Raw genomic sequence first — 24,514 nt, forward strand, 5'->3', positions numbered from 1 at the left:
TTATCATTTTGCCCAGGTTGGTCTCGAACTCCTGAGCTCAGGCAATCCGCCTGCCTCAGCCTCCCCAAGTGCTAGGATTACCGGCGTGAGCTACCGCGCCCGACCAAGAGCTGATCCTAAAATCCGGAGATTATCCAGGTGGGCCTGATCTAATCACATGAGCCCTTTAAAAGCAGAGCCAACCATGTTGTGAACTACCAATAGGGCTCAAGCGGGATGGACTTGAGGGCGACCCCTAGGAGGAGCTGAGGTTGGCCACCACTAACAGCACACAACGAAACAGGCAACTCAGTCCCACAACAGCCAGGAACTGAATTCTGCCTAAAAGAATGAGTTAGGAGATGGATTTTTCTCCAGAGTCTCAGATGCGATTTCGGCCTTGTCTTACCCTGGACAGAGAACCCAGACACCCAGTGAATTACCAAGGATTATATAGTGTCTCCCGAGGAGAGTGTTTTTTTTTCTTTTTTTTTTCTTTTTTTTCTTTTTTTTTCTGGCGGGGGGCGGGGTTGGGAGGATACGGTTTAAAGAAAAGTTTTTAGTGTGAATGTTTTCAGAGAATCCAAGAACCCTCCATTAGCCAGTCTCACTATTTCCTATCCTTTTAAAAGCCCTATCACCCTTTCACTTAAAATAGCTGTCCCCGGGAAGCTTTTCTATTTTGTACCCCTTCTAGGGGGAATGGGACTGAGTAGGGAATGAAATAAAGCCGCCTAAAAGGCATCTCGTTGTATCTTTTGTCTAGGGAACGCCCTATCATGTCATAGCATATAAGCTATCGAGTTATGCATTTGCTGCTAGCTGAAGAGATTATTCCTTGATAATCGTTCGTTCAGAAAAGGAACGAATGGTACTCCTGTTCAGAGAACTACAAATCCCAGAAGGCCGTTCGGCTAGGGCGCCTGCGCATCGCGCACCCCTTCCTTTTGCGCTCCTCTTCATCTGGAAAGACCCGCCCCGCGGTGCTGTCGCTCGCGCTGGAAGAAGCGGAAGAAGATGGCGCTCACCAGGTGGGTTGTTGATTGGGGTCCTCGATACGGAAGGGTCTGGGAGTACCAGTCCTTTTCATTACTCTTCCCATAACCTCCGGGCGGTGACCTGACCCAGGGCACAGAATGACGTGGGCCAAGACTACGGCTAGGCCCTCCCGCCAGCCGCCGCTACGACTAGGCCTAGTAAAAGGTGGGGTCTTTGAGCGGTTTCCCGGATTTAGTTCACCTCCTCACCGAGGCCGAAAGCCGCGGCGTGGCCTCAGACGCTGAGGAGTGCGTTTTTCGCGTGAGCATCTGGCGGGGAGTGGACAGCGCTCCCTCAGGTCCGCGGCATGGGCGAACGAGATGGGGTTGGGTTCGGTGGTGGCTTATTTGGGCGGAGTGAAGCGCGCGGGATGCGACTGCGCGGCTTTCCGGCCGTTTGCCTGTGGTGGTCTCTCTCCTTTCGGTGTCCATTCGGTGTCCCGAAATAAGGATTCCTGAAAAAAGGAGCCCGGAACTGAACAGAGATTTAAATGAGCCACAGTAGTGGCCGCTGTCTGCGGATATGCACCACTGCTCCGCACTTTAACTTTGGATCTTGGAATTTCTTCCGCAGAAAGAACCACCTCAGAGTTTTGCTGTTTTCGGTTGCCTTAGTAACCGTCTGTAAAGTGCTCCCCGCCTTTAAGAAAAAGATGCTTTTCCATGGCAGCGTCCGAGAAGTTACACAACTCCTACTAGTCCCCAACCTGGCTGCCACATCTTAAGTGGAAAAACTTTCCATGCGAACTCAGCAGGAAGTCTAGTGTTCAGGAGGGTTGTAGGGGACGTAATCATTTTAGGACATCAGCTTGAACCCTCTTAACACTCTTCATTCCCCTCACCCATGTTTTTTTCCTGGCTGATGACAGTATGAATCCAAAAAATGCTTTAATCAAAAACTTATTTTGGGAATTACTGTCGGTGCTTTGCTCTGTCCTGCGGTTTGTGTATACAGAAGGAAACCTGTCCTTGGCTACAGAGAAGATGGGGTACAAGGCATACAGACATGAAACAGTTACAGAACACAAAATGTATATTTGTGTAATACTAACCTTAGTGCGAAAAGAATTAGATGGAATAAGTTATGTGGGCTACAGAGTTTTCTTCCCCCCTCCTTCCCAAACATTTTTTTTGCTTTATTTCTTTAAAATTTTATTTGTTTAGTTTTTGAGATGGGGTGTCACTGTGTTGGCCAGATTGATTTTGAACTCTTGGCCTCAAGCAGTCCTCCTGTCTTGGCCTCCCAAAGTGCTAGGATTGCAGGCATGAGCCACCATGCCCGGCGTCTGAAATATTTTTTAATAAAAAAATAGAAATGAGGTCTCACTACGTTGGCCAGGGTGATCTCCAACTTTTGGCCTCCAACAATAATCTTCTCATCTGAGCCTCCCAAAGTGCTGGGATTGCAGGCATGCGCTACCACGCCCAGCCAAGAGTTTTCTTTAGTGAATGTTACAGGCAGCAAACATTTGAGTGCCCCCCCCACCCAGGTGTGAGGCACTGTGTCATAGACTAGTAAAGTTATGAGGGGAGACTTTGTGGAAAAGGTGGAATTTGAAATGGACACAGGAAAAATTTCTAGAGATGTCATGGGTATTTTTTATTTATTTTATTTTTTGATACAGGATCTCACTCTTGCTCAGGCTGTAGTGCAGTGACCCAATCACAACTCATTGCAGCCTCAACCTCCCAAGGCTCAGGTGGTCCTCCTGCCTCAGTGCCCCTGAGTAGCTGGGACTATAGACCCTTGCCATGACGCCCAGCTAATTTTTCTATTTTTAGTAGAGGTGGGGTTTTGCCATGTTGCCCAGCCTGGTCTTGAACTCCTGGGCTCAAGTGATCCACCCATCTCAGCCTCCCAAAGTGTTGACATTACTGGCGTGAGCCACCACACCTGGTCTGTCATGGGTATTGTGTGCTTAAAATTACAGTGGCAGAATGCAGTCTTTAAATGGCTAGTCTTGGGGACTCCAGAGCTTTCCATACCTACCATCTGGTGTTCATCAGTATTCTTTGTAATATCCTTTAAAATAGTAAACACATTTCCCTGAGTTCTGTGAGCTGCCCTAGCAAATTAGTTGAACCCGAGGATGAGGTCATGGGATCCTGGTGTGTAGTCAGTTGGCCAGTGGCCCGTACCTACTATTGGCATCTGAAATAAGGCCGGTCTTGTGGACTGAGCCCTCAACCTGTGACATCTGACACTATCTCCAGGTAGATAATATCAAAGTTGAATTGAATTAGAGGATACTTAGCCGGTGTCCAGTAGAGAATTGATAGCTTCCTTGATATGTGGGGAAAAACTGTCACACATCTGATATCAGAAGTGTTGTGTGTTGTTGATTGTTGAGTGAAATAATAGAAGCTGTTTATTTTAATTTTAACATTCGGTCTACATGGAGTTTACATTCTAATGGGACAGAAAGACTATATGAGGCCAGGTGCGGTGGCTCATGCCTGTAATCCCAGCACTTTGGGAGGCCGAGGCGGGTGGATCAAAAGGTCAGGAGTTCGAGACCAGCCTGGCCAAAATGTTGAAACCCTGTCTCTACTAAAAATACAAAAATTATCTGGGCGCGGTGGCACGCACCTGTAATCCCCGCTACTCAGGAGGCTGAGGCAGGAGAATCGCTTGAACCTGGGAGGTGGAGGTTGCATTGAGCCAAGATCACGCCATTACACTCCAGCCTGGGTGACAGAGTGAGACTCTGCCTCAAAAAAAAAAAAAGACTGTATGAGTAAAATCAATAATGCAATTTCAGGTAATACATGCTAGGAGTAAGATAAAGATAAAGGGTTAGAGAGTGACTCAAGTTTGGGGTGAAGTGGCTGTTTTGGGCAAGATGGTCAGAAAATAGCTCTAGAGAGAGATAACTGAACAGAGACATGAGTGCTAAGATGCAAGCTGTTGAAAGATCTGGGGCTACTCTAGGTGCACTGCCTTTGGTATAGCCCTGCTCTGCAAGGAGCAGTCAAAAAAGAAAAGATCTGTAAATCTGGAGAAGAATTTTCTAAAAAGCATACAAAAATTTGTTTTTGGGTTTTTTATTTGTTTTGGAGGCGAAGTCTCTCTCACCTAGGCTGGAGTGCAGTGGAGCAATCTCTGCTCACTGCAAACTCCACCACGTGGGTTTAAATGATTCTCCTGCCTCAGCTTGGATTACAGGTGTCTGCCACCATGCCCGGCTAATTTTTGTATTTTTAGTAGAGACGGGATTTCACTATGTTGGCATAGCTGGTCTCGAACTTCTGGCTTCAAATGATCTGCCTGCTTTAGCTTTCCAAAGTGTTGGGATTACAGGCATGAGCCACTGCGCCCAGCCAGAAAAATTGTGATTGATTGGTAGATAGATGATATGTAGAAGATAGGTTGATAGATAGATTTTATGGCAGAAGGAATAGCCAGTGTAAAGATCATGAAATGGCTTGTTTATGGAAAGATAAGTTTGCAGTGGCATGAAGATGGTGAGTGCCAGGGGAAGAGTGTATTTATTTCTCCTACAAACGCTTAAGGAGCCCTAGCTGTGAGCTAGAAATCCTGGAGCATTAGGGATGAAAGAAGCATAAGGGATGATTCCTGCAGAGTTGCTCAGCCTAGTGAAAGCCGAATAGGTAAATGAGTAGATAATTGCAATACAGTTAGATATTCTAGTAGGGGTATATAGAGGGTATTGGGGGATCATAGAGACAGGCATTTAACCCAAACCGAAAGAGTCATGGAACAGCCCGAAAACAGTCAAACATACAGAACCTGTATTGAACGGTATTTAGATAATATGCTAACTGGTTCATGTGTTTTTCTCATTTAATACGTACAAGAACCTTATGAAGTAGATACTTTTATTATTACAGATGAGAAAACAGATTCAGTTCTAATCCTAGTTCTTTTCTATTTACACCAAAGTAGTTCAAAGAAAAGAGCATAAGGATAAGAATGTTAAAAATAAGAAGTAGCCAGGCGTAGTGGCTCATGCTGCCAGCAATTCCAGTACTTTGGGAGGCTGAGGCCGATGGATCACTTGGGGCCAGGAGTTTGAGACCAGCCTGACCAACGTGGGCCAACATTTCTGCTAAACAATAGAGACAGTAGAGACAACCCTGTCTCTACTAAAAATAGAAAAATTAGGGGTGTGGTGGCATGTACCTGTAATCCCAGCTACTCGAGAGGCTGAGACATAAGAATCACATGAACCCAGGAGACAGAGGTTTTAGTGAGCCAGGATCGCGTCACTGCACTCTAGCCTGGGCAACAGAGCGAGACTCTGTCTCCAAAAAAAGGAGTATAGGAATAAAAACTTGTACACTGCACAGTTTAACTCTGGATTATTAGGAATTTTTACTTGCTTGTTATAAGATATATGGAAACAGGCCAGGCATGGTGGCTCAAGCCTGTAATTATAGCATTTTGGGAGGCCAAGGCGGGCAGATCACCTGAGGTCAGGAGTTCAAGACCAATCTGGCCAACATGGCAAAACCCTGTCTCTACTAAAAATACAAAAATTAGCCATGCGTGGTGATGCACATCTATAATCCCAGCTACTTGGGAGGCTGAGGCAGGAAAATCGCTTGAGCCTGGGAGGTGGAGGCTGTAGCAAGCTAAGATCACGCCACTGCACTACAGCCGGGGTGACACAGAGAAACTCTGTCTCAGAAAAGAAAAAAAAATATATATATATATGTATATATATAAATGGAAGCATGGCCAGGTACGGTGGCTCAAGCCTGTAATCCCAGCACTTTGGCAGGCCAAGGTGGACAGGTCAGTTGAGGTCAGGAGTTCGAGACCAGCCTGGCCAACATGTTGAAACCACACCTCTACGAAAATTTCAAAAGTTAGCTGGGTGTGGTGGTGGGCATCTATAGTCCCGGCTACTTGGGAGGCTAAGGCAGGAGAATCACTTGAACCCAGGAGGCGGAGGTTGCAGTGAGCAGAGATGGCACTACTGTACTCCAGCCTGGGCAACAGAGTGAGACTCTGTCTCAAAAGGAAATATGGAAGCATAAATGCTTGAGTTTGTCTGTTATGTGAAATACCTGTTAATTTTTGTTTCTGGACATCATTTGCTTTAGTCATATAATAAAATGACTAGTATTGAGTACTGCCATAAATTATTGAAAAGTCTGCTCTTTTGCTGAAAAGGAAAACCATTATAGGAAAAATTGTCTCTGATGGCCAAGTTGCAGTGGTCAGACCAAACATAAGAGTTTTTAAGATTTCTGACTTTTATTATCTTTGCTTATAGCTTTTTACCTGCACCTACTCAGCTATCTCAGGACCAGCTCGAGGCTGAAGAAAAGGCAAGATCCCAGAGATCACGGCAGACCTCATTGGTTTCCTCCCGAAGAGAGCCTCCCCCGTACGGATATCGGAAAGGCTGGATACCTCGGTTATTAGAGGTACATGTGGATCTTAAATTTAGATTTATTAAATTGTGCTGAAATTTATTATAGCACACTATAACATAAATTTAAATGTTAGAACCGCTGATTATGAATGTCAGTGTGATAGAAATTCTGGTTATGAGCTCTCAAGATGTATATTTCCCTCAGAAGATATATCATATTCTTTTTGTCTATTATCTATCACTGCTTTGTGGTCACTAGAGAATTGTACCATTTGTCTATTCCTATATCAAACTATTAAACGTTTACAAGAAAACTAACATTTTATTAATCCAGGAATTATAGCATATGGAAAATAATCGAAAGTAAAAGATAAGAGAGATGAGGGCCGGGCACGGTGGCTCAAGCCTGTAATCCCAGCACTTTGGGAGGCCGAGGCGGGTGGATCACGAGGTCAAGAGATCGAGACCATCCTGGTCAACATGGTGAAACCCCGTCTCTACTAAAAATACAAAAAATTAGCTGGGCATGGTGGCGCGTGCCTGTAATCCCAGCTACTTAGGAGGCTGAGGCAGGAGAATTGCCTGAACCCGGGAGGCGGAGGTTGCGGTGAGCCGAGATCGCGCCATTGCACTCCAGCCTGGGTAAAATGAGTGAAACTCCGTCTCAAAAAAAAAAAAAAAAAAAAAAAAAAGAGAGATGAAAGTGGATTTCATGTTTGGTCTGTTCCTCCTTACCTCCAATAATACCACATAACCCTGAAGAGACAACTCTCCTTCAGGGAAAACTCCAGTAGCACTTCCTTTGCTCATTTCTTTCTCGTCACTTGTTTTCTCATCTTTGATTTGAGAATGTTAATATATATCTGATACATAGATTAAATATATTTTTAGGGGTAAAAGACAAAATTTGGTTGATTTGAAGGCAATGAGGGAGAAGGAACCATCTGGCTTCTCCATCTAGCTTGTTGCCAAAGAACAAACCGGCTGGGTGCAGTGGCTCACGCCTGTAATGCCAGCACTTTGGGAGAGTGAGGCAGCAAATCACCTGAGGTTGGGAGTTTGAGACCAACCTGACCAACATGGAAAAACTCCATGTCTACTAAAAATACAAAGTTAGCTAGGCCTGGTAGCACATGCCTTGAAATCCCAGCTACTAGGAGGCTGAGGCAGGAGAATCGCTTGAACCCAGGAAGCAGAGATTACAGTGAGCCGAGATTGCGCCATTGCACTGTAGCCTGGGCAACAAAAGCAAAATTCTGTCTCAAAAAAAAAGAAAAAAGAACAAGCTTCCTTGGCAGCACCTATTATAATTACTCAAAATACTTTAATTAATTAATTAATTTTATTTATTTTTTTGTGGGGGGAGGATGGAGTCTTGCTCTGTTGCCCGTCAGAGTGAAGTGGCATGATCTTGGCTCACTGCAACCTCTACCTCCCAGGTTCAAGCGATTCTCCTGCGTCAGCCTCCTGACTAGCTGGGATTACAGGCACTTGCCACCATGCCTGGCTAATTTTTTGTATTATTTTGTAGAGACAGAGTTTCACCCTGTTGGCCAGGCTGTTCTAACGCTCCTGATCTCAGGTGATCCACCTGCCTCAGCCTCGCAAAGTGCTAGGATTACAGGCATGAGCTACTGCGCCCAGCCTACATTAATTTAATACATATTCCTTTGCCTGGTTCTAGGGCAGCCTTCCCATTCTTGACCACTTTCTCAACTAGGGAGAAAAGCAAACATTTGAGACCAATATTTTGCCTCCTCAAGACCTCCTCCACTTTTATCAAGCCTTTTTCTTCTCTCTCTCTCTCTCTCTCCCCCAGTATTATTCTGATTCCTGCCTATTTTGCTTCCTAATGTCCCAAGGAATGTACTTGCCCTATTAAAAATCTGAAGTGCCTATGCCATTCCTAGTTCTTTTCATTTTATCACTTTTCTTCTTCTTCTTTTTTTTTTGAGATGAGGGCTTGCTCTGTCACCCAGGCTAGAGTGTAGGGGTGCGATCTTGGCTCACTGCAGCCTCCTCCTGGGTTCAAGCGATTCTTCTGCCTCAGCGTCCCAACTAGCTGGGTATAGACACGTGTCGTCATACCTGGCTAATTTTTGTATTTTCAGTAGAGGCAGAGTTTTGCCATGTTGACCAGGCTGGTCTCAGACTCCTGACCTCAAGTGATCTTCCTGCCTTGGCCTTCCGAAGTGCTGGGATTATAGGTGTGAGCTACCACACCCAGCCATCACCCCATCACTTTTTTTCTGTCCTTAGTAGTTATGATTTTAATTTTACAAATATGAAGGGCTCCACCTTTTTTCACATGCCTTCAATTAGTGATCATAGTATTCATTGAATTGAAAGTTGTAGCTTAGAGCCCTACCAGAAGCCATCTGTATTCTCAATCTCTTCCATGTGTCATTCCCCTGGCTACCAGACTCTATTTTTATTAGAGTTTATAAGAGGAACACCCAACTAGATCATATCTTGTCCTGAGTATTCCAAAAAAACCACATGTGGGTTTCTTTGTTGCTTTTTTGTCAACTTTTTTCTGGTCCTTATGAATGCTGGTGTGTGAAGGCCAATCATATTGCAATTATTAAGGGATTTTTGTCCTTTTGTTTTCTCTGACAGTGTAATTTGTGGGAGGCAGAACAAGATGAAAGATCATCAAGGAGTCTTATCTGGGGTAAAAACGTAGTGATTGGCATCATCTTATAGATGAGTTGAGTGTCTCTGTTGAGGCATTATAAATATTTGATCTGTCAATAGATTGCACAATGGGGGTAACAGGCATCATCTTAAATAGAATAGAAGAAATCTCATCCATGCATTTCAGTATTATGATTCTTGGTTGTTTTTAGCTTTTTAGATTCTTACTTGACTATCAGTCGTTTTGTATATCCTGGTGGAACAGAACACTTTATTTGAAAATCAAGCTGAAATGGCCAGCTAATCTGGAAATGCTGTGGATGCTTCTTGAGGGGAGTGAATGTTCTGTGGAAGAAGGCATTTTGTTCTAGTTTTCAATGTAAAAGCTATGATTTTCTGGCAAGCTTAATGACCACATAATGCTACATCTACAGTTCTGAAGTGCTTATTATAGTTGAAAAACTCTAGCAAATCCAAGCATGTGTCAGATTGATGGCCTGGGTACGGGAAGCACTTTTCTTAGGAATGCTTTAACTCTTTCTCGTTTACAAGAAAATGTCTCTCATCTTTATTCTCTTGGTTTTCAAAAACTGCAGACAGCTCTTTAGCAAATAAGCATATTGTACTTAGGAACTCAGATCTTAGATCTAATGGAGTATTTCTTAAAGAGGTCTTGTAAAAGTGAGTATTGGCTTTTTTTTTTCATCAAGCCCACTCTAAATGATTAATTTTAATTTGTGTTTTCTATCATTTCTTAGTAGTACTCATTTGGCTGGTTTGAGCTAAAAGAAAGGTATTTCACAGTAGTAGAAAATACAAACCTTTTTGGAGTCTCAGAAGATCTGGGTTCAAGTCCTACATATGCTACCTGTGAGATCTTAGGAAAACCGCTTAATTTTTCTAAACCTGAACATTTCCATGTAAAATACAAGGATGTTAAAGAGTTACAAAGATTAAGATACAAGTATGAATCATGTTTAAAGTGTACTAAGCAAATACTAAATTTTTTAAAGCTACTTAAAAATTATACTTGATCCTCATGTTTGTTTGATAAACCTTGTTAAAATATTTCATCAGCAAATTTTATTTAGCTTGTTCTACTTTAGCAGTCTCAGTTTTCTCTCCTAAATAATTATATATAATCACTAGTAGAAACGTAGTAAACTCATTCCTAGATCACTCCTATTGTATTCATTTGCTTCTCACATAACAATGAATAAATGGTATCATGTTAATAAAATCTAATTCCAAGAAAAAATCCTTTCTATTTATGCCCTAAGTGTCGCTTTACCTGTTCCTCACTAAAATATTATATATATACTAAAATATATACATATATATTTTGCTTTGTCCCGATCATTTTGCTTAGTTTCTTTCCGTGTATATAAAATCCACATTTTCTTGCTGTAGCCTGTAAGTTCCTTCATGATTTGGTGTTTTTCACTCATGTTACTTGTGCCTCAAGCTCTGCTGTCCTCAGTAAGCTGTTAGCCCCACTGAATTCTCATTTCCTAAAATATGCCAAGCTCATTCTTGCAGCAAGCCCTTTGCACTGGCTATTTGCTCTGTCTAGAAAATGCTTCCCTTGTGTATATATATGTGTATGTATCTTCCCGTGGCGGCTTTCTCATCATTCAGGCTTTAGCTCAAGTTACTTCTTCACAAAGGCTGTCCCAACCACCCTATCAAAAGTAACCCCTTTTCCCAGTCTTTGTATTACCTTCATGGTACTTATCACAAGCCAAAGATTGTGTTTTTATATCTTTGCCTACTAGAATGTAAACTCCGCAACAGACCTCTGCTGTATCTCCAACATCTAGCAATACTAAGGACTTGATAATTATTTGCTAAATGAATGAATATATTTTGAATGTCAAATGACAATTAATTGTTTTATTTAACTGCTTCTAATGTATAGGATTTTGGAGATGGAGGTGCTTTTCCAGAGATCCATGTGGCTCAGTATCCACTGGATATGGGACGAAAGAAAAAAATGTCGAATGCACTGGCCATTCAGGTGGATTCTGAAGGAAAAATTAAATATGATGCAATCGCTCGACAAGGACAGTCAAAAGACAAGGTATTCCTCTCATGTTTTCCCTTAATGATAAATATTTTAGGAAAAATTTTTAATTTTGTGGACATGATAAATCTCTTGCTGTTTGAATTATGTTAAAAGTAACAACGTCTGGCCATGGTGGCTGGTACCTATATTCCCAGCTACTTGGGAGAGGCAGGAGGTTTGATTTAGCCCAAGAGTTTGAGGATATAGCGAGCCACTGTACTCTTTTTGGGTGACAGAGCAAGACCCTGCTTTTGAGGGTGGAAAAAAAGTACATTTTAAAACAGTTACTTTAAATTAGTAGCATTCTAAAACTGCCAGTAAATTTTTTAAAATCTGCAACCCCAGAGCTTTACCATCAATTTTTAATTTCTCCTATAGTTTCTTCTAATTTTTCCTATAGTCTTCTGGTTTCCTGCATGTACTGAGAGTACTTAGGTATTTATTTTAATAGTTCATTTGAATATAATAAATTACACAAACTTCTTTTGCCCTAGATTAAGTACAAAACTAGCATTTGCTATCCAGATTTAGGATGGCCCTGCTACTAAGTAATCCATAGGCCAAAAATAAAATTTGCTGAAAATAATCTCATCACAGAACAGCTACACTCAGGGCCAAGGAACTATTTTTAAGAAGACCTAGTTTTTTTTTTTTCTTGTAAATAAATACTCAAGATAGAAGTAAAAGATTTCTTTAGAACTGATGATGTTTGGAAAAATACTTGAGAGCTTTGAGTACCTATCATTTGCCTCTCTCTCCACTGACCAAACTTATTCAATTTACCCTCTAAAATAGCACTAACAACCCATCCTTTGCTTCTGCATCATGGCTGCTGAGCTTTTGGGGAAAACAGTTATGCAATCATGCAGATTTATATCCCCTATTTCAGCTCAGCTCCCTTGGTACTCCCACCAAACTTTAATTCTTACTTCTTTTATACCATCTCATCCTTAGTGAGTGACTCCTCCATCTCTTTGAATATGAAGATTATTGAAAGAAAATTGTCAGTTTTCTTTATCCTGCACTTGTTTTTTTTTTTTTTCCTTTTACTTTTGTTTCTGCATGAAATGCCTTTTCCGTATAAGCGTAATCTTTTTTTATTTTATTTTTATTATTATTATTTTTTAATAAAATAAAGATGGGGTTTTACCATGTTGGTCAGGCTGGTCTTGAACTCCCGACCTCAGGTGATCCACCCGCATTGGCCTGCAAAGTGCTTGGATTACAGGCGTGAGCCACCACGCCCAGCCTATTTTATTTTTTATTTGTTTGTTTTGTTTTGTTTTGTTTTGTTATGTTTTGTTTTGTTTTGTTTTGAGACAGAGTCTTGTCCTGTTGCCCAGGCTGGAGTGCAGTGGCATGATCACGACTCACTGAAGCCTCAACCTTCTGGGCTCAAACAATCCTCCCACCTCAGCCTCTCAAGTAGCTGAGACCACAGGTGTGCACTACCATGCCCAGCTAATTTATTATTTTTTGTAGAGGTGGAATCTCCCTGTGTTGCTCAAGCTGATCTTGAACTTCTGAGCTCAAGCAGTCATCCTGCCTCTGCCCCCCGAAGTGCTGGGATCATGGGCGTGAGCCACTGCACCTGAATCTATACCTAATCTTGCTATATATATTCTGGATCTCAATCCCTTCCCTCTTCCTCTGTAAACCTTACCTGCTAGTCATTCTTTTCAACAGTTCTACACCTCTCCTCTTGTAATGGCTCTTTCCTGTTAGCAGTTGAATGTGCTTGTTTTTCTAGTCATTTGTGTGTTTATTCTTTTTCAGATTGTAGTGTCATGGCACCCTCATAGCTCATTGCAACCTTGAACTCTTGGGCTGAGGTGATTCTCCTACCTCAGCCTCCTGAGTAGCTGGGACTACAGGCACGCACCACCATGCCCAGCTCATTTTTTTTTTGAGACGGAGTTTCACTCTTGTTACCCAGGCTGGAGTGCAATGGCGCGATCTCGGCTCACCGCAACCTCCGCCTCCTGGGTTCAGGCAATTCTCCTGCCTCAGCCTCCTGAGTAGCTGGGATTACAGGCACGCGCCACCATGCCCAGCTAATGTTTTGTATTTTTAGTAGAGACGGGGTTTCACCATGTTGACCAGGATGGTCTCGATCTCTTGACCTCGTGATCCACCCGCCTCGGCCTCCCAAAGTGCTGGGATTACAGGCTTGAGCCACCGCGCCCGGCCAACACTTTTTTTTTAACAACACATTCTCTTTACACATTTTTTTTCTCACTCCATGAGTCTAACCAAAGAACACAGCATATTCTCTTTAATGTAATTTATTTGCCACTCATATGCTGATGACTGTTGAATCTGTGTTTCCAGCCCAGTATTCTCTGCTACACTGTAGGTCCTTATATCTTCCTGGCTACAAGGGCAAGTGTATCTAGATCTCCCTGAAGTACTACTTAATCAAATCCAAACCTAAATACATAATTTTCCACTTAATCTACCTGCTATTTCTCTAACTCTGTAAGTGGTAGTGATATTTTCCTAATTGTTTATGCTGAAAGCCTGGGAGTCATTTTTCCCTTTTATTATACTGATTTTTTTAAATTATACAAATAATATATTGTCATGGTAAAAGATACCATAAGTATATATCATAAGTATATACAGTACTGCCCACTTTTCTCCTACTTTACTTCCCAGAGGTAACTGCTGTTACTACAGTGATGTATATAATGCCAAATTTTTATTATGGATTTAGATATTTATGTATATCCTCATTTTACTTATACAGACACACTTGTAAACTTTTGTTTACACAAATGGAATTTTAATGCCCATAACTTCCTTTGACTTGCTTTTTTTTTTTAAATTTATTTGACAATTTTTATTAGTACATATAGGTCTCCATTTTTTTTAATTAATCTGTATAGGATTCCATGGTGTGGTTATCTGCTGGTTTTGTTAAGCATTGGTGGTTTTTAGTTTTACAAACAGAAGTATATTCAAGATCCACATACAAACATCTTTTTGAACATGAGGATTTGTTTAAAATTCTTAGATGTGGACTTACTGGCTCAAAGGATGTTCAAATTTCACATGTGACACATACTGCCCATATCTTCTCTCTGCTTAGTAATCATTCTAGTTCTTGTTTCCCTCAGACCTTCCATCTGTTTAGTCACTGTAAACTATCTTATTTCCTTAACACTTCTCGAGTATATTCCCCTCTCTAATACTTAGTGCAGGCCATTTTCATTTCTTGCATGACTTACTGCAGCCAAGTCTGAATCCATCTGCTTGCCATTTGTCTTGCTGGCCTGAATAAACGAATGCATCCATGTCTGTTTATCTTTCTCTCTCATTATATATATACACAGGTATGCAGAGTTAAAATCTTGCTGTGGCTTCCATGGTCTTTAGGGTAAGGACTAACCTGCTATGGCATGCCTGACCCCTTACTTACTTTTCTAGCCTCGCCTCAGCTCTCATGACCAGAATACTGAAGTCCAAAAATAAACAGTTCCATTTTAGCCATTCTGTTTTCACTATAAAATAAATACCATTTTAGGTGTTTTGTTTGTTTTTGAGACAGAGTCTTGCTCTGTCACCCAGGCTGGAGTGCAGTGGCGCAATAACGACTTGCTGCAGCCTTGAACTCCTGAGCCCAAGTGATCCTCCCACCCCAGTCTTCTGAGTATTTGGGACTACAGGTGCACACCACCACACACCTGGCTAATTTTTGTATTTTTTGTAGTAACGGGGTTTCACTATGTTGCCCAGGCTGGTCTCGAACTCCTGAGCTCCAGTGATCTGCCTACCTTGGCCTCCCAGAGTGTTGGGATTATAGCTGTGTGCCACCGTACCCAGCCAAGGTGGTTGTTAAGAAGATAAAACCTTTCTTTTTTTTTTTTTCCTGAGACAAAAATCTCACTTTGTTACCCAGGCTGGAGTGCAGCAAGGTGATCTTGGCCTCCCAAGTTCAAGCAATTCTCCTGCTTCGGCCTTCTGAGTAGCTGAACTTACAGGTGCCTGCCACCAGGCATGGCTAGTTTTTGTATTTTTAGTACAGACGTGGTTTCACCATGTTGATTAGACTGGTCTCGAACTCCTGACCTCAAGCAGTCCACCTGCCTCGGCCTCCCCAAGTGCTGGGATTACAGGCATGAGACTCTGTCTGGCCAAGAAGAAAAAAACTTTCTTTTTTTTTTTTTGCCCCCCACCCCGATCTTTTTTTTTTTTTTTTTTTTAAGAAAAAACTTTCAAACATTCCCTGTAAATGTTTGCCATGAGGAACTACTTGTAGTTCCCCTAATGTGACACATTCTCTCTTTAGACTTTCCATGGATATTCTCCTTTTCCTAGAAAGCTCTACCCTTACTCATTGTCTGACTTAATTCTGTTGCTTTCCATTCTTAGCTCACTCTTCACCATTCCAGGGTGTTATCCTGGACCTTCCCTGGCTAGAGTGAGTGTCCCTCTCCTCTACTCCCAATGTTTATCGTAGCAATCATCACCTTTTGTTGTAATTATCTGTTCACTCATAATCTATGTCATTTGACTACAATGTTTTTAAGGGTAGGGATTATATATTTATATTTTCCTCTTTGATGTCTTACATACTGCCTGAAAGCTTGAGACATAGGTATCCACCAGTGTTTTTTCGGTGAATAATAGTGGTTTTCATTGTATAACACAAAACCACTTCTCCTGAAGCCAGTGAGGAAGCATAGTCCACTCCTGCAAAAGGAAAATTCAGTCCCTATACATGGAGAACATATGCTGGGAATTTAACCCTATATCATGGGGCCTTCACTTGACTCCAGCTGTCTTTGTTTTGGTGCATCTCTCCTTGGGGGTAATCACCCTTCTTTATTGGTACGTGCTACCTCTCCAGTCCCAGTTGGTAGGAAAAAACAACATCTAAGGGCAATAATTTGGAGTTGGCAGGTTGTGTTATTTTGAATGAAATACAGCTTTAGTCCGTTTGCATTCTATTTCAAGACTGGAAACCAAGAGTTTTATCTGATTTCTAGGGAATGATATTTAAATCACAGTCTATATTTTGATTATTTTATATTCAAAATAGAGTAGAACTGTTCATACTGAACTATTTATTTTTGGAGTTTAGTATCTTGGCCGAATAAGGTCTCTAAAGCATTGTTCCTTCTTTCTTCTTTTTCTTTTTCTTTTTCTTTTTGAGACCGAGTCTTGCTCTGTTGCCCAGACTGGAGTGTAATGGGGCAATCTTGGCTCACTGCAACCTCTGCCTCCCAGGTTTAAGTGATTCTCCTGCCTCAGCCTCCCAAGTAGCTGGGATTATAGGTGCACACCAACATGCCCAGCTAATTTTTTTGTATTTTTAATAGAGACAGGGTTTCACCATGTTGGCCAGACAGGCTGGTGTCAAACTCCTAACTTCAGGTGATCCACCTGCCTCAGCTTCCCAAAGTGCTGGGATTACAGGCATGAGCCACTGTGCCTGGCCACATCGTTCCTTTTGTCTATAATGCAGCCACTAGAAATGAATCCCAAACTGGTACCACTCTCAGGTTTATATCTTTTTGTTGTTGTTGTTTTCTAGATGTGGATAGATTCATGCATGAAGTTTTGGAATGCATTGAATAATTCAACATTAATTGAGTAACTTGGCATTATGGGAGCACTTCTTGATTGTTTGAGAATGTCTTCAGCACTGTACAGTGTTTAGCATAAGTGGCACTACCTATGAATGCCAGTAGTATCCCCATCCCACCCCCATTGTCTTAACCAGAAACACCTCATACATTTACGGAGGCCCTGGGAGAGAAGAGTTAGAGGTGGCAGTGATGCCCTGTTTGACAACCACTGATTTTCCTGTTTTAGAAGAAATAGAAGTTAACTGTATAATGTACAAAGTAGGATTTTAAAAATTTTGTTATCATTCCAGAGACTAAACAGTTTATTGAATTTCTGAATTTGGACCAAGATATCTGATTTACTTCAAAGAGGTCTGGTATTCTTCAGAAACCAGGGAGTTCTCATTGATGTATTAATAGTGAAAGAGTAAGAATGGAAAATGCTAGATGTTAGGTATAAGAGGTAAGAAGAATCAGTGAGGATTCTAAGATGTAATATTCTAGGACAAGTCTAAGGCAATTGATCTCTCTACATGTGAAGTAAGTACTGCGTATAGGACTTATTAGTAATACAAAATTGGGAAGGAAAAAGTTTTTTAGCATAAATCTTCATAGAATCAAATGCTTTTTTCCTAATTATGATTTGAGTGATAAATGTTGAAATAAGGGGCTTGATGTATGAATTTTTCCCTCTGAAATAGTTATATAAGAAATATTACATACAGGCTAAGTGCAGTGGCTCATGCCCGTAATTCCAACACTTTGAGAAGCTTGAGGTGGGAAGATCAATTGAGGCCAGGAGTTTGAGACTGGCCTGGGCATAATGAAACCCTGCCTCTTAAAGAAAAGAAATGTTACATACATACTGGACCTAAAAAATGCCCTCAAGGTATTACCCCAAAAAAACCCTAACAACTTTAAACTGACCCCACAATAAATTGTATGTTATCTTATTTGTATGATTTCACAAACTAGCTAAGGTAGGTAGTGTTTTCTTTCTATCTCACATAGTGAACGTTTTGACAGGCTTATCCTTTCAGTCAATCTAGTTATTTGCTAGTTATCTGTAATAAAATATCTGTTTCATAGATGAGTTACTGCTTTATCTTGTTGACAAAGCTTATTTGTTCTTCTGATACCTTCAAGAGTATAGCATTTTTCAGATTACCCCCCCCAGCCCCTTTGCCTCCTAGAATGGACTCAGTTTCTTCAGCACATTTAATTCTCAGACTATAAAAATTTGGGGGTTTGGCTGGGTGTGATGGCTCACGCCTGTATTCTCAGCACTTTGAGAGGCCAAGGTGGGTGGATGATTGCCTGAGATCAGGAGTTTAAGACCAGAGTGGGCAACATGATGAAACCCTGGCTCTACTGAAAATACAAAAATTGGCCAGGCGTGGTGGCAGGCACCTGTGATCCCAGCTTCTCAGGAGGCGGAGGCAGAGGAATCACTTAAACCCAGGAGGCTGAGGTTGCAGTGAGCTGAGACTGCCTTACTGGACTCTAGCCTGGGCAACAAGAGCAAGACATCGTCTAAAAAAAAAAAAAATCGGGGTTTTTATAGTTAATTACTGTGGAGGAATCTTGCTCTTCAGATGTCCTTCACTCAGCCTTATGAGATGCTAAAATCTTACTGATGCTCATTTGAAGGGTTATTAACTTAGGAATACCCAAATAAGAAGCAGCAAATGACTCTCGTATGCTAAATTTACTATTCACATTTTATGTTGAACATGTATGACTACCAGGGACCCGTTTACTTAGAATCCTTTCCTATAACGATTGCTATGGAGAAGTGATAAACTCTTCATGATTAACTCTTCATAGACTTGGTATTTTTTTCTAGTGTTGTTATATAATTTTCAGCTTATGGTTGTATAAGTTTTTCCATCCTGGAAAGAAATAAGACTTTTGAGGTCAGTTAATAGCTATGTGGTCTTAATGTACTGAGCCTCACTCTTTTCAATAGAGTGAGTTTTATGATCTCTTCCAAGAGTATGGTGACACTAATAGCTCACATATCAGTAGTATGTGTTTTGTGCTAAACATCTTACGCTGTCCTACCTGATCCCTCTTCTCATTCCTGAGAAAAACAAGCTGGAGATTTCAGCATATAGCCATGAGATAGTTTTTTTCTGAGAAATCAGTAGCTTATAGAAAGTTCTGTAGGACCTAAAATATAAACTTAACTTGTTTATTCATTCATTCTTTCATTCATTTATTCTTTAAAATAGAGATGAGGTCTTGCCATGTTTCTCAGGCTGGTCTCGAATTCCTGGGCTCAAGCTATACTCCAACCTTGGCTTTCCAAAGTGCTGAGATTGCAGGCATGAGTCACTGTTCCTAGCCTATAAACACCTTTAGCATGTAACAGAGCATCTCTAAAATTCATTTATATATTTGTTTGTACAGAAAAAATTGATTGAATATCTCCTTTGGACTAGTCATTATTATAAGCACAGGAGATACTTTTTTTTTTTTTGAGACAGAATCTTGCTCTGTTGCTCAGGCTGAAGGCAGTGGCACGATCTCTGTTCACTGCCACCTCCTCGTCCTGGGTTCAAGTGATTCTCCTGCCTCAGCCTCCCAAGTAGCTGGGATTACAGGCACCAACTACCATGGCCAGCTAATTTTTGTATTTTTTTAGTAGACGGGGTTTCACTGTGTTAGCCACTGTGTTGTGGTAGATATTAAAGTGTCTACCACACCTGGCCAGTAGATACTTTAATAATAAGATTGCCCAAGGCTGGGCGCAGTGGCTCACGCCTGCAACCTCAGCACTTTGGGAGGCTGAGGCAGGCAAATTATGAGGTCAGGAGTTGGAGACCAGCCTGGCCAATACGGTGAAACCCCATCTCTACTAAAAAAAAATAACAAAAATTACCCGGGCCTGGTGGCACGTGCCTGTAGTCCCAACTACTTGGAAGGCTGAGGCAGGAGAATCTCTTGAACCAGGGAGGCAGAGATTTTAGTGAGCTGAGATTTCGCCACTGACTGTAGCCTGGGTGACAGAGCAAAACTCTGTCTCAAAAAGAAAAGAAAAAAAAAAATATATATATATATTGCTCACAAGTAATATGGGTATTATCATTGTGCATACCTCATAGGGTTGATAAAAAGGTTAAATTTAGTTAATAAACTCTAAAAACAGGCATATAAAGTGCTTACTAAATAGTAGCTATTATTATTTTGATTATTATTATTTTTTTTTGAGACAGTTTTGTTCTTGTTGTTCAGGCTGGAGTGCAATGGCACAGTCTTGGCTCACAGCAACCTCTGCCCCCTGGGTGCAAATGATTCTCCTGCCTCAGCCTCCCATGTTCCTGGGATTACCATGCCAGGCACCCATTACCATGCCAGGCTTATTTTTCTATTTTTGGTAGAGATGGGGTTTCACCATGTTGGTCAGACTGATCTTGAACTCCTGACCTCAGGTGATCTGCCGCCTCGGCGTCCCACAGTGCTGGGATTACAGGTGTGAGCCACTGTGCCCGGCCCTATTTTTATTGTTTTAATAAGAGAGACAGATAATAAACAAGTAAAGTAGATAAATAATTTCATGCTGTGAACAGTCTTCATCACAGTAAACTGTTATGGAGCAAATGATTGGGTGGGGAGGGGTTGCCACTTTAGCAAGGGCAGTCAGAGGAAGCCTCCCTAATGCAGGACCGTTCATCTGAAACACACAGATTGGGAGCTTACTTGAAGAACAATGCACAGCACTCTGTAAAGGCCTAGAATTGGGGAAAAGCATGTTATGTTCAAGAAACAGAGGATGAGCTAGTGTGACTGAAGCATCATGAGTGAGAGATCATAAGGGGAGATTGAAGGCATAGGCAAAGTCAGGTCAAGTTGTGTAAGCCATGAAGTGGCTCACACTTTTTTGCTGTGTTGTTTGGAGTATAAAATTAGAAATAGCATCTATTTCCTTTAAACTATTTTAAAGAATTATGTATGATAGACTTTATTAATATAAGACTTTGCTTGTCGTAGTAAACATTTCTACAAAAAAAATTCTGAAGATCTCAAGTGCCTAGGAATTTTATTTTCTTTGATATTTATAAGTTGTCCTTTTAATGTACATCAAAGAATTTCTGACCAAAGCATTAAAGTGTAGAATGCCTTTATTTATTTATTGAATTTTCTGTATTTCTTTTTATTGAATTTTCTGTATTTCTTTTTTACTTTAAAGTATGCCATGAAACTTTTTATGAAAATATTTAAGATGCCCGGCGCGGTGGCTCACGCCTGTAATCCCAGCACTTTGGGGAGGCCGAGGCGGGTGGATCACGAGGTCAAGAGATCGAGACCATCCTGGTCAACATGGTGAAACCCCGTCTCTACTAAAAATACAAAACATTAGCTGGGCATGGTGGTGCGTGCCTGTAATCCCAGCTACTCAGGAGGCTGAGGCAGGAGAATTGCCTGAACCCAGGAGGTGGAGGTTGCGGTGAGCCGAGATTGCGCCATTGCACTCCTCCAGCCTGGGTAACAAGAGCGAAACTCCGTCTCAAAAAAAAAAAAAAAAAAAAGGAGAGAGAAAATATTTAAGAAGCATAGACGGACCTGAAAGCAGCCAATATTCTATTTGTTAAGGGCCTGCCACATCAGTGTCACCCTAGTAGAAACCATGTTGGGCCTAGTAGAAGTCATATAACAGGCCTCAATTTGGATAATGGATATAAAATAAGTTGTATATATATCTTTCTTTTTCTTTTTTTTTTCCTTTTTTCATGGAAGAAAGTGGTCTGGGTTTTTTAACTGTGGCACATGTTTATTTTCTTAGTCTGTGAATAGAGTTGATGGCAGGAAAGAGAAGCGTTATAAGTAGGATGAGGTCAATAAAATTTTCCAGGCCCAGTGAATTTGGAAATAATACTTGGTAACCTGACTTAAATTCTGATGAGTTTGTAATCCAAGATAATGGTGCTATAGGCAATTTCTATTATCATTAATTTCAAGTCCTAGTGAGCCTCAAAAATAGAGATCATCAATGCATGATTTTGTTGGCACAGTTTATTTGGATACTGACTTGATTAGGAGATCTTAAATAATTTAAATGCATGAGGTCAAGGGAAAATTGTTAACTTATAGCCAGGGTAGCAATTTGTGTATATATATTTTAAGCTTCCTTGGTTTTAAAATGTAAAAGACAAAATCTGAACGTCCCAAATTTTTAAGTCTACTGAGAGGACGTGTTGACATCTCAAGTGCCTTAATGAGGTTTCTTTTCATTGTTTGCTTTTCTTAAGCCTACTTGTGTCTGAACATTTTAGGTCATTTACAGCAAATACACTGACCTGGTTCCAAAGGAGGTTATGAATGCAGATGACCCAGACCTGCAAAGGCCCGATGAAGAAGCTATTAAAGAGGTAATGGGGAATTGATGTATTTGATGACTCTTTACATCCTGATTAACTTCCAAACTCTCAATGTGATGTTTCCTATTTCAGATAACAGAAAAGACAAGAGTAGCCTTAGAAAAATCTGTATCACAGAAGGTTGCTGCAGCCATGCCAGTTCGGGCAGCTGACAAACTGGCTCCTGCTCAGTATATCCGGTATGAATCTTGCCAAGAAGACTTAGTTTCATTTTGGACTCGATTCAGCTTGGGGAGTCACTAACCCACTTAGCAACTATTATAATGCATTGTTTTGAATAATGACTTGAAGCCTGTCTACTGTCTTTATAGACAATTGAAAGCAGAATTTAAGTTGTCCACTTTGTTTTTTGTTTGTTTATTTGAGATAAGCACTCTGTTGCCCAGGCTGGAGTGCAGTAACACCCTCACAGCTCACTGCAGCCTGACTTCCTGGGCTCAAGTGATCCTCCTGCCTTGATACCACCGTACCTGGCTAATATTTTAATGTTTTGTAGAGATGAGGTCTCACCATGATGCTCAAGCTATTCTCGAACTCCTGGACCCAAACAGTCCTCCTGCCTTGTCATCCCAAAGTGCTAAGATTACAGATGAGAGCCACCACACTTGGCCTCTTTTTATGCTTTTTTTTTTTTGGAGATAGAGTCTTGCTCTGTTGCCCAGGCTGGAGTACAATGGTGTGATCTTGACTCACTGCAATCTCTGCCTCCACAGAGATTCTTCTGCCTCAACCTCCTGAGTAGCTGGGATTACAGGTGCCCACCATCATGCCCAGCTAATTTTTGTATTTTTAGTAGAGACAGGGTTTCACTGTGTTGGCCAGGCTAGTCTCAAACTTCTGACCTCAAATGGTCCACCCTCTTCGGCTTCCCAAAGTTCTGGGATTACAGGCGTGAGCCACTGTGCCCAGCCTATGCTATATTTTTGTTTTTTTTTGTTTTTTTGAGACAGAGTCTCTCTGTCACCCAGGCTGCAGTGCAATGGCATGGTCTTGGTTCACTGCCACCTCTGCCTCCTGGGTTCAAGTGATTCTCCTGCCTCAGTCTTCCAAGTAGCTGGGATTGCAGGCATGTACCACCATGCTCAGCTAATTTTTGTATTTTTGGTGGAGATGGGGTTTTACCATTTTGGCCAGGCTGGTCTCAAACTCCTGACCTCAGATGATCCGCCCACCTCAGCCTCCCAAAGTGCTGGGATTACAGGCGTGAGCCAACTGGCCCGGCCCTATGCTATTTTCAAAATACATTTTTTGTTTTTAGAAATTAACAGTCAACTGTAGTATATGACCTAAATCACAATTATTATTTATAGTTTTCCATTTATGGGTAATAGATATCTTTATAATACTTCTAAATTTTGAGGTGTTTCACTTGACTGAATCTTTGCATAGAGATGAATCACATACATATATTAAGGGAAAATTCAGAGCTCGTAGGGCTGCTGTTATTATTCTTTTCTCTGTTTTATAACCTATGATTAATCAAAAACTTCTAACTGTAAGTTGCCTGCTGGGATTATTATGAGTGTTTTTTCCCCAGATGCAGGCATACCAAATAGGTACTGTTTTCTAAACTGCTTATCTGTGAAACTGAACACTGCATCTTCAGTGTTGGAAAATGTATGAGGATGGGTTATCTGCACACTAATACCACTCAAGTTTGTCTTTTATCTGTAACTCATAATTTCTGTTCTTTTATCTCTCTTGCTGTCTGCTTTGTCTAAATATTTTGTTCATTTTCTATTAATACATTGTGAAACGAATTGAAAATGTATCTAGCTTAAGGTTGTAACAGAAGGAAAATGCCTTCTGAAAGCTTGAACTAGTTACACCTTTAGTTTTTATCTGCTTTCTTCAGATACACACCATCGCAGCAAGGAGTGGCTTTCAACTCTGGAGCTAAACAGAGGGTTATTCGGATGGTAGAAATGCAGAAAGATCCAATGGAGCCTCCAAGGTTCAAGTAAGTAAAAAGGAGGAGGCTACTAATACACACAAAAACATGGATGAATCTCAAAACAATTATGCTGAGTGAAGGAAGCCAGGCAAAACAAGTACATACAATATGATTCCATTTATATAAAACTCTAGGAAATGCAAACTAACCTGTAGTGACAGAAAGATCAGTGAATCCCTCTGGGGAAGGAGGTAGGGACAAACAGGAGATGGGAGGGACAAGAGGAATAGGCAAGGGGCAAGCAGAAACTTCTGGGGATGACAGGTATGTTCACCATCTTGATTGTGATGATGATTTCACGGGCGCTTATTTGTGTCAAAATCTAATCAAATTGTATACTTTAAATATGTACAGTTAATTAAATGTCAATTATCTCAATAAAGGTGCTTTTTAAAATGAAAAAAGTTATATTACTCTGTAAAATACAATAATGTTGGGAGGTGGGGTAACAATGATGACAGAATTGGCCATATTTTATTCATTGTCATAGTAGAGTGGTAAGTGCATATCATTATACAGCCTCTGTTTTTGTCTATGTTTGAA

At 41.1% G+C, this 24,514-nt stretch overlaps 1 protein-coding gene across 1 annotated transcript in view; it reads left to right on the plus strand.

The window, feature by feature from the left end:
* Positions 1-900: 900 nt before the first annotated feature.
* SNW1 (SNW domain containing 1) overlaps positions 901-24,514 on the plus strand; it is a 41,683-nt gene continuing 18,069 nt past the window's right edge. Inside the window, exons 1-6 of the mRNA XM_032287732.1 lie at positions 901-1,010; positions 6,260-6,413; positions 10,917-11,078; positions 21,913-22,008; positions 22,090-22,196; positions 23,873-23,977. Of these exons, the coding sequence (XP_032143623.1) occupies positions 997-1,010; positions 6,260-6,413; positions 10,917-11,078; positions 21,913-22,008; positions 22,090-22,196; positions 23,873-23,977 (638 nt within the window). The 5' untranslated portion in view covers positions 901-996. The remainder of the gene's footprint in view (positions 1,011-6,259; positions 6,414-10,916; positions 11,079-21,912; positions 22,009-22,089; positions 22,197-23,872; positions 23,978-24,514) is intronic.

This window comes from Sapajus apella, unplaced genomic scaffold (genome assembly GCF_009761245.1).
Source record: "Sapajus apella isolate SASKATOON/1434 unplaced genomic scaffold, GSC_monkey_1.0 scaffold20, whole genome shotgun sequence".
Lineage (NCBI taxonomy): Eukaryota > Metazoa > Chordata > Mammalia > Primates > Cebidae > Sapajus > Sapajus apella.